The following is an 11,162-nucleotide window of genomic DNA, read 5'->3' as shown; positions in this document are numbered from 1 at the left end:
TCTCAACTACAGGAGTTTAGGTCTCCAAGTTCATCTTGTACCACATTGTTTGCCGCTTCGGCATCCCATCCACCATCTTCACTGACCATGGAGGTAACTTTGAAAACCTCAACATGGAAGAATTATGCACTTCCCTCCACATCCATCACCACTTTTCTAGCCCATATTTCCCACAAGGTAATGGCCAGGCAAAGGCAACTAACAAAACCATCCTCAAAATCCTAAAGAAAGTTGTCAATGATTCCAGCCGTGATTGGCACCTACAAATAAATTCAGCCCTATGGGCCTATCGAACTTCCTTCCGGACATCCAAAAGAACAACTCCATACTCCCTATTCTATGGTGCCGAAGCGGTACTACCTATAGAGGTTGAACTTCCCTCCTTGCGCATATCTTTGCAAGGGCACATATCAAATGAAGAATACAGAGTAGCTCGGCTCACCCAGCTAGATCTCTTAGACGAGAAGTGACAACAAGCCTATGATCATCTCACAGTCTATCAAACTCATCTCAAAAGGAATTTCAACAAGAAGGTGCTTCCACGACACTTTCAGCCAGGTGACATGGTCCTTAAAGAAAACATGAAAGTCCAAGAAGATCGAGAAAAGAAAGGCAAGTTTGAACCTACATGGCTTTGTCCTTATGTTGTCACTGCTTCCTTTGGCTTCGGAGCCTATCAGCTATCTACACCGGAAGGAGAACTCTTGAATGATCCTACTAACATCATTCATCTCAAGAAGTTCTATGCTTGAAGATCCTTGGTATACCCAGCTTTTGAAAAATACAAAAAAAAAAAAGTAAAGAGAAATAAGCGTCCAATGGTGAAAACTTGGCAATTCAAGCGCCTTGGATAGGTACCTTGGTGAAAACCTGATAATTCAGGCGCCTTGTGTACTAAGGCTAATCCATTATCTATCACTATCCTATCCCTCATCCATTCACCCACCATCCCATAAAACACCTTCTTGTTCACTTGGTGTTCCAACCAAATATCCAAAATCTAATGGAGCTTGTAAATACCTCTTGTACAGCTTGTAAAATCTTGTACCTCAGCTTGTAAAATCTTGTACCAAAGCTTGTATTATACCTTGTAAATCTTGTACCATACCTTGTATATCCGAATCTTGTCCAAAGTTTGTACCATATTCCAACCTGTAAATGATCTTGTATCCTAGCTTGTATACTATCACGTGCACACAAGAAGCCCGATTTTCACTTAACCTTTTTGCAAACCATCTACCTATCCACCTATCACCTATTATAGACATCCCATCCTTCACAAACATTTCCATCTCACAAAAACCAAAACATGAACAAACTTGTACATTTGTAACATATCTTGGTCCATCAGCTTGTACATCCTCTTTAGCTTAGTACCATTGTATTTATCCAGTGTTCGTTTCAGTTCATCCTTGATCAACATCTTGCACCCATCGCACATCTTGGTTAGCTATTCCAATGCATCCTTTAGCTAGATTTCCTGTCACCAAAGTGTTATCTTTCTTAGTTCAGCTTGCTAGACACATCACTCATCCAAATCCACCAGCTTAGGTGCTCTCTGATAGATCCTTGCAGGATATAGCTTTCTTCATGTCTGATCTTGGTCCGTTAGTACCTTGTTCTACCCATCTCGTTGGCAAATAGTTCTCTTTTGGATTTTCGCTTTCTTTTGATTTGGACTCTTCCCTGTTGGGTCTTGAAATATCTTTTCCAAGCAATCTCCTTGTTCCCTCCTCAGGGTTGCCACGACCTTCCATATCATGGTATACTGTGAATGGGGCAATCAGAGCATAAGGTCTTGATCATGTCTTTTGCTTGTTTTCTTTTTTGCTTGTGGGTTACCCAGTGTCGTTTCTACACTGCTTCCTCTGGGATTCATGTGTGATACTAGGGCAACCTTGCGTGTTTGTTTTGAGTCAGTTCGTCAGCCCTCTGAACAGTTGGTGAAAAGGCCTTGATGTTCTTGGTAACCTTGGCAATTAACCAACAGTCCTATAGCAAATCTAGTGCTCAACTACATGGTGGTACTTCTCTTTGAAGTATCCCACCGCTCAAAAAGGTTCAATGGTTTTCCTTCATCTCCATTATCCCCCATCCATATCCAACATCTGTCTCTCCTACCCCAGCTTATGCATCAGTATCTCTTTGAATCACTCCTCACCTTTAGCTTTAGGGATCCACAATCCTAGTCTTAGGGATCTACCAATCCAAATCAATCCACCAAGCCTCATCTTTCGAGATCCGCAATCCTAGTCCTAGGGATCTCCGAAACCCATCTTCCGCCAATTTGACTCTTTGAAATCCTATTGCATCAGCTTTATAATCCCCTCATCCATCTCCCTATCCTGGATTCCTTTTTATAGCGCTCCGCTCCTTAATCCTCCACCTTCCCTAAAATCTTAAGCTTGCTTCCTCTTGTGCATCTGATTCTCCTTTATCATTCTCCCATAGTGAGAGTTTGAGCTAATTTAGCCCCTTCTCTTTGCCAATCTGAGTTTCCTTGCTCATCCGAGATTCTTGTACTTTTCAAGAAGCCATCGAGCCTCGCTTTCTCTCCCCGCCGCCTTCTTGAGGGGGCATCTCACATCCATTCTCTCCTCTTCTGCTCTAGCCTTGGGCATCTTATTTTCTTATCTTTGATGCCATGCCACTTGCGGCATCACATCAAAGAGGGGCAAAATGTAGACACCTAAAAACCTTTAGAAAATAAAGTATTTTTATTTTCTAAAAAATTCCTGATGACATCATCATTTATTAATTAATTAATTATTTAATTTATTTATTTATTTTTATGCTATTAAATCCCTTTCTCTTAATTAAAAATATTTAATTAAGGAATCCCTCCCAAAAATGTTTAAATCTTATTTAAACATTATTTCCTTATTTATTAATTATTTAATTAATAAATTGACCACAAAATTCAAAATAAGTAAAAAAATTATTTTTTGCCCAAAACTTGGCCAATTTCCTTAAGACCACTAACCTCTTCCAAAATCTTCTAATCCTTCTTTAATTTTGATTAAAGGCTAATCCCATCATTTCCTACCCCTAATCCCAACTAAAAATATTTAATTAAGATTAAATATAGTCCTCATGTTTATTAAAAAAGTTTTAATAAATATCTCCTCAACCCAAACTCTTGAAATAAATAAAACTTTATTTATTTCCTAAAAATCTAATTTATCCTCATCCTAAGAAATTCTAAACTATTCTAGAAAGTCTTTATCCTCATCCAAAGTCTAGACTCTTCTAGAAGATGTCTTTAAACCTAATCCTAATCCCCTCCTAACCTTGTCACATTCTCTAAACATGGGTTAAGACTTACTAACCCAAGCCAAAGTTAACAAATATCTCCTCCTTCACCCACCCTCATTAAATGTCATCCACTTGCCTATCCCTAAGCTAATCCTAAACCATCCTAATCCATCCTCTAATCATTTGCACAAGCCTAAGCAAGCTTAAAACCTTCCTAATCAAGCCCAAGTCAAAATTCTTCTCATCTCCCTCAAAATATCCCAACCATAAAACTTTATGAAGCCCACTAGGCCATAAATGACTTTTCCAAAGCCCTTTTATTGCTCTTACAAGCCATTATGAGGGTCTTTACGAAGATTTTATCCCTTGAGCCTCCTTTGTTGACTCATCCTTCCCCTTTCCTCCATCCTCTCACCCTGTGACATGTGTCACTCCCTGATTAGCTGTAAGGAAGCACAATCCATGTGCTCTCCTTTCATGCAATTTGAGCCCTCCATGAGCTTTTTTCCATCCTTGCATCTTAGCCCTCAATCCCTCAAGCCTCTTGCCTATAAATTGGATCCTTCCCCTTTGCAAAATAACACAATCCATGAAGTAAAGTCATAATGCCATTTTAAGAAGCCATTTTACATCAAAACCATACACTCACACCCAAATTCCAACTCCATTTGAAGCCCTTTTTGAAGCATAAGCTTGAGCATACATCCTATCTATTTAGACAAAGCCACTCAACAAGAGAGCTTCTCATTGAGAGAGTCCATTAATGGCTCATATTCTCAATTGAGAGTTCATCTTAGTCTATCTTGAAGTTTATGAATTTTGTTTAGTTTGTAGAAGCTTTATTTAAATTTGGTTCTATTAGCATACTAGCATTGCTCATATACACCAACCTATTCCATTTTTAAAGTTGAATATTTGAGTAAAGACATGATATCTTTTCTTTGCAAATGCAACGATTAGAAATTGAAATCATTTACTTTCCCTCAGCTCTTTTTGATGCTAGCTTGCCTCTATTAATAATTGGTTGTAGTTCCTCTTACAATAATATAAAATTAGAGATTGTTGTCAATGGGCTTTTTCAGACCATTGTACATAGGTGCCTTTTCATACTCTTATGTCGATTTAAAATCTTTGTTGCCTCCTTTATCCATGGGTGTCGATAGTTAGTGTTCAAAATAGCATTGGGCAATATAACTTTTCCATATCATTGCTAAGAATGAAATTTGTTGATATAATATTCGCATTTCATTTTTTTTATATAGGATGTGAAAAAGTTAAGGCTTTGGTAGTGAGAAAAAATAGCTATGGCCCCAAAGTCAACTAAGATCATTGCTTATTCATGCATCATTTTCTTACAAGACCTACAAGAAACCAAGGACACTTACACCCTAAAGTGGCATGAATGAAACATAAAAAACCATGCATAATGTTTTAGCGGTTGTAAAAAACATCGATCCCAAGATGAGTGACTAAAAATAACTATTTAATATTCCCATATAACCTATTGCAAGTTCACGAGTTTCAATTAGCACCTGCACAAAGGCTTGCAGAAATGCAAACTGTTAACATGAGGGTATGCAAATATAAAATATTAGCCAATATTTGTATAGTTACATGAAGTCTGATTGGAAGATCGCGAGGCAACAATTTGAATATGCACTATTAGTTGTTATCTATCATTCAAAATATTAAATTCACACTTGCAAATTTATTAAGGTACAATGGTTGGGAGGATAGTAAGATATGCTATAAATATTATATTAAACAATAATATTGACATGTTATAAATAAAGTGTGAAAAAATAAGGAATATTTTGCATGACGAGGAAAATATTTTGGAGTTCCTTGAATCATGGAGGTCTACATGAAGCAAATACATAGCTTTGCAAGTCTAGAGGGGTATCACCACACTTTAAGTGGGGAAGGTTGTAATGGTCATGAAGTTTTTAGATCAATGTTATGTTTGACATCAATAAAATTATACATACCACTTTAGGTGTGTAACTCCCCCGAAAATGATGTATATTGATTTGTTGTGCTTAGATCCATGATTGACTATTCTTCTCTAAAGATTACCCAAAGATGAGTTTTATGGAGAGAAGGTTCTCAATTTCCATTCATATGCAGACTAAGTATAATGTCTTAGTAAAGAGGGGAGAATCATATCATGAGTAATTTCAATGAGTGCACTCCCTCAGAGAACAAACAAAGAGCCCAACTCTAGAAAAATAAATAAAGATACTATTAGCCCGGATTTAAGGTCAAATGGGAATGCTTCAACCTTGTATGTTTAAAAAGGAACTAAAAAAGGTTGAAATTTATAGAGATGCACAACTAAGACCCCTTACGCTTTACTGGTTAATGGATGTTCACTTCTAAATTTGACATATTTTTATAAATTAGTTATTCAAATTGTTGTATCTAATATTTTTTTATTTAAAAAAAAATTCATATTAGATGTATAATAAATTGAATTAACCCAAATAACTATTAAAAGAAGTTGGACAAAGGGACAAAATGCACACTTTTCCCTAAAAAATTATATAAAGCTTATTTTTTAGTATTAAAATTTGTAGTTGTGTTGACTGGCGAATTATTTAGCAAGCTAAATTAATGTTTAAAGCTTAATAGTTTTATGATTTTGGTGTCTTTCGAAGAAGGTGAGTAGACATAACAAGATTAGCATACACTACCCTTTACATGAATTCAATTTTGCCACATTACAAAATGTAATAACTAATTGCCTATTAAATAAGAAATTTCTCATGAGCTCCAATAAACTACAATTTCTTCTTGTCTAGGCCTTACCTTTTATACAAAAGCATTGGTGCCAATATGATGTACTGGTCAGCCTCTTACTCTCGAATGGGAAAATTTGATGCATATGCTTTGATGGTGCCTCTATTATTTTGGTTGGAAAACTTGCACAATTACCTCCAATGATGGACAAACCTATCTATGCAACATGTTCAACTACTAAAATTTCATGGGAATAAAATAAAATAGTAGTGACATTATAGAGAATTTGAGAATCTACAATGCATAAACAACTTTACTATCAATTGTAGAACATACAAAATGTCGAACCAATGATGAAAGATTGGGAGCTCCTAATGACACACATAGATAACTAGATCACATTTACTAAGAATGAATAATTTGACCACTTGAAGCATTTGTTTGCCACTAACGATTTGGTTAACCTGCACAATCAAAAAATGCTAAAATTGTTGAGCTGCCCAATTGCACTAAGATTTGTACCAAACACTAGATACAGAGTAGAAAATGTGACCAACATTGATGAACAACTTGAAAAACTAATGCTACTATGCAAAGTACAATATGTTATGCTCACAACCAACTGATGGAGACACATCCAAACACCAGAATGAACACACAGGATAAGGGAAATATTATTATCAATGAAAAAAGCCCTATGAGCTTACAATAGTATGATTCTAGGTAAAGAAATCCTCCACATAGTACCTTCTCGCTAACTCCACTAAGAGCTGCCTTTACAATGCTAGAAATGTTCTTAAATAAGCCCCAAATGGTTAAGGGATAGGAATACATTCTAGAATATGCTAGCTGGCATCCACCACCAAAACAGAAGGTTCCAAAAATCACGTTAGAAGTCGGTATAAATTAGAAGAATCTAGAAATGGTAGTCCAACTTCCAGAAGGCATAACTTTTGAACCGTAAGTTTGATTGATGAACTGTTTACATTTTCGAAAAGCTCTTGAAGCGCTCTATGGCCCTATGGACCAGCTTTGCTCATTCCCCATTTTTCGGCCCCATACAAGGCCGTTTAGTGCCCCATATCTAACTCTTAAGAGCTCTTAGGAGGTCTCTAAGAATTGAAAATTTGCAATAACTTTCTAACCATGAAGCCTTTTGACCTGATTCTTTTTCCAGAGTGTTTTAAATTACAAATATAACCATCCCTCCAATTTACACCCTCTAACTCACCATAATTATGGCTCAATTACATAGTCCTACTTTTTCGGCATTTACATATATCTCAAGGTGCTTAAAAACTCTAACTCATAACACTAATAGTGGAACTATGAGAGTTGAAACCTTTATTTGACCCAAATAGGTATCCAGAAATGAAAACACATTAAACAAAAACTATTTCTAAGCATATTTTTGGGTGATACAAGATTGCCCTTACACCACTGGATGCTCCTGCATCACCAACATATGGACAAAAGCATGCTTGTTAATGGAGCTCTTGATGAGGTAATTGAAATTGTTAATGGTCTTGCTTCAAAACCACCTAATATCCCAATGTACATTGTGATATGGTTCAATAATTATAGTGGACCAACTTGGAACAAAGAAGACCCCAAAATTGTACCTATAGTCCTTATATCCTTGGGGACGCGAAGGAAGATACCACTCACAATAGCGTGGGCTATAACCATACATAAATCCCAAGGCCTAGCATCGAAGGGAGCAACCATTGATATTGGTAGGGTGAAAAGGCAGGGCCTAGCATTCACAATAGTTTCTAGAGTTAAATCTTTAAATAATCTATGGATCATAAAAACTTACAACAACAAAAGATACTCCAAAATCCGAGACAATTCATAGACAATTCTAAAGTAAAAAAAAGGAGGCTAAAAAAAAGACACAATCGAATCCAAAAGCTAATTACATTACTAATATTGGGATAGTGATTGATGTGTCTTATAAGATTTAAGTTGATTTTCCTTTCTCATTAAACTAAAATTATGTGAAATTTTCTCTCCCACCTTTAATATGTTACCTAGGTATATCTTCCTATCATCGTAACCATTACACGTTGCTGAGGTGTAATTGCTAGTATTAAAATAAATTATTTGTGAAAAGACATGATTTATTGTAAGAGAGCCAAGATATAAGATATGACTTTTTTGTTTTGAAAAGTCATAGCTCTAAATGAAGAAAGATACAAATAAGTGAGAAGTTGGAGAATAGAAAATAAGAAACAATACATTTTCAAAAGAGCAATAAAACATTTATTGAAAATATTCTAAATCATGAGTATGAAATATAAAATGTGACTTATCCTATGTATTGATATATTATATTCAATGATAAATATAAGTCTTTTATTTGTATTTATTCAAGACAGAGAGTAAAATACTATTTTTATTTTTACTTTAGGATTAATAAAACAATTATTAAATTATTCTCAACAAAGCTTATGCATTAGATTAACATTTTTGCAGCATTCATTGTTTGATTAACATGGATAGTGTGAAATATGTAAGTGTATCCTTATTTGTTTCTAATTAGATTTCCCACCAAAGAAGCTAGATTCCTTTTAGACTAACATCAAATTGCACATAAGAGTTATCTAATACATTTGAAGTGCAGTAGTAATTGATGATATTTTAATATACATTCTCTTAAAGTTGTACATAATAATCTTCATTGTGATTGACTCTATTGCACAAATAAGCAAGGCACTAGTCTTTCAAATAATTGAAATGATTATTGGATTCATAGTTGAAGTTATGATTCTTTTACGTATCTCCTCCTTACAAGCATCAACTCAGTTATCATATAAACATTCAAACATATCAAAGCATTCAAATAATTTTATTTTGAACAAGTTTTAAAGATTTTGCCAACCCAAGAAATCACAAAGTTTAAATTCACTAAAGAAAAACTTTGAACCAAGCAATTAGGGTTCAAGGAAGGTTCACCCGTCTTGGTTTAGCAAAGCTTGAAGTGCAAGGGAATTAAAGTTATTCTTATTCTTTGACCAAAACTGATCGAGTAATCTTATTGAAGAATTGACAAAGCTCTTTGGTTTTCAATCTATGGTTTTGGGAACCAACACACTCTTCTTGAATGTAGTAAGCTTTTAGTCGATCAAATTTGGGTAGCTTGGAGCGAGCACTTATTCCTTGTCTAAAGTTTTCCCATGAGATGGGGAGTCATTTTAAGGTTATCATAGTTAATTGTTTATTGTCATAGATGTGACCAATTGTTGAGAGTTGGTCCTTAATTCCGTTATCCTCATAGGTATGAGGTGATGGTCTCTATTATTCATTTTAATATTAGTAGGTTGATTTTAAGAGTAAGAATCATGTTAGTGTTGCTGATCTCATCATGTTTTCGAAGATTCTGAGCATATCATATGCAGAGCCTAATTTTGTGATAATAGGTAGTAGATGATCTTGTATATTTTTTTACAATTCTGAATTCTTGTATGTAAATTTTATATCCAAAATTATACTATTTATCTCGATAATACTCAATCTAATACTTGATCACAATTTGATGTGCAGTAACTTGCGTTTCAATAATGGTAGAAGACTATAATGTATATGTTCTGCATACCATGTTTAATGCAGGCTTTTCTCCATTATATATCATGTTTCACCCATTGTGGAGTGTGTGTGTGTTTATATCTTCGTTGATTTTATCCGTCTTGACACTAGAATCACATTAACAATCTGAAGTGACTAGTTAGTGAACTCCGGTCGCTGTTGATATGTCTTTATCTTTCATCAAGGTAGATGCACTTATTAGTAATAAGTCTCACATTTTTTATGTAATTTTGAATGAATTGTAGACATGGTTATCTCACTGTTGAGGTATAAAAACTATTATTTGGAACATACCATGGATAATGGATTTGTTCTTTACAATTTCTTTAGGCACCAAATACAATCTAAATTACACTATTTCTCACAACAGTTGCATGGTTGTGGCCTTTCATGCTATGACTACAGCATCATGGTATTTCTATAGGAATTACATAGAATGTGAGCCAGACCATAGAATGAGTTCAGGCCTCACCTAAGCCTAAGGTACATGCAATCATTATGATTGCAATCATTATGATTTAAACATAATTGTATGCAACAGATTAAGAGGACACCTTATGAAGAAATGCAGACAGTGGATGTTTCACAATTAGCAATCAGAAAAAAAATACATTCCTTGAACTTTTCTTGATTGATAGAAATAACTGGAAAATCAATAAAGAATCATGTTTCTCTTCAGCATTTTCAGTTTACTAATATTCATCGTACAAGTTCTAACTGCCCTTCAACCACTGAACCATTAAGATGTACAGAAAAGCTTAGGATCTAGCATTTACAACACTGTTGGTTAGTCCCCGATGCCATATAGGGAACCTTAATTAGCATGCTGCTAACAAATCAGCTTAAACAAAGAAGGCAGATCATATGCCCTCCTCCCTTGAACTGTTGGGAGAATTCTTCAGGAAATTTATCCCCCTCTCCCTGCCAAGGTTACTGGTTATAGGATTTGATGTAGGTGGACCTATAGCTTCCCTCATCGCTAGTACAGATCCAAGGCACATGACCTGAACTGCATTTCTGATCACTCAAACATTAGGAAAAAAAAAAATTCAAGGGAGACAATAGAAGAATGCATGTCAACTATTCCTGAGCATTGAGCTTGGAACTTCCCCCATCTTGTTGATTAACTTTTAAGGTCTCTTCACCTTGAAAGCTCAAGAAGGAAACTCCCCTAAAGAATTCTCTAGAATTGCTGCCTGTTTCGACATGCATAAAATTTCTGTTTTCTGCAGTTCTGAAGCCAAGATCAGAAGTTCTACAAGCTCAAGTCCTGCTGAAGAGACACAATCCAGTCCACTAATTGTGTGATCTTCAGCACCGTCAGGTGCAATCTCTGATTCTGAGGAATCAGGTGTGTCTGAAGTGCTGTCTGCTGACCAGCTCACTGGAAGAGAGCTTCCAAGTGCTGTCTTTATATGCTGAGCTTCATTCACTATGCCATCAATTACTTGTAAAGCAGCTTCCGTGGCGGATGATTTGAGCGCATCTTCTTTTGCCTACAGGAAGATGACCCAGGGGCATTTATATTAACTGGCACAAACAAGACTAGAAAAAAATTCTAAAAGTAAGCTCAATGTGAG

The 11,162-nt window shown here is 35.4% G+C and overlaps 1 protein-coding gene across 6 annotated transcripts in view; it reads right to left on the bottom strand.

Annotated features, from left to right (window-relative positions):
* Positions 1 to 10,181: 10,181 nt before the first annotated feature.
* The window catches only part of MEE13 (myosin heavy chain-like protein), a 263,268-nt gene continuing 262,287 nt past the window's right edge, over positions 10,182 to 11,162 (bottom strand). For all 6 annotated transcript variants that reach the window (XM_089833370.1, XM_089833374.1, XM_089833369.1 and 3 more), the window contains one exon: positions 10,182 to 11,078. In XM_089833370.1, coding sequence (XP_089689496.1) covers positions 10,737 to 11,078 — 342 coding nt within the window. In that variant the 3' untranslated portion in view covers positions 10,182 to 10,736. The remainder of the gene's footprint in view (positions 11,079 to 11,162) is intronic.

Source organism: Cupressus sempervirens, chromosome 5, assembly GCF_028749045.1.
Source record: "Cupressus sempervirens isolate cs-2001-9-10 chromosome 5, ASM2874904v1, whole genome shotgun sequence".
NCBI classification, from domain to species: Eukaryota; Viridiplantae; Streptophyta; class Pinopsida; order Cupressales; family Cupressaceae; genus Cupressus; species Cupressus sempervirens.
This window is presented reverse-complemented; position numbering and strand designations above follow the sequence as displayed.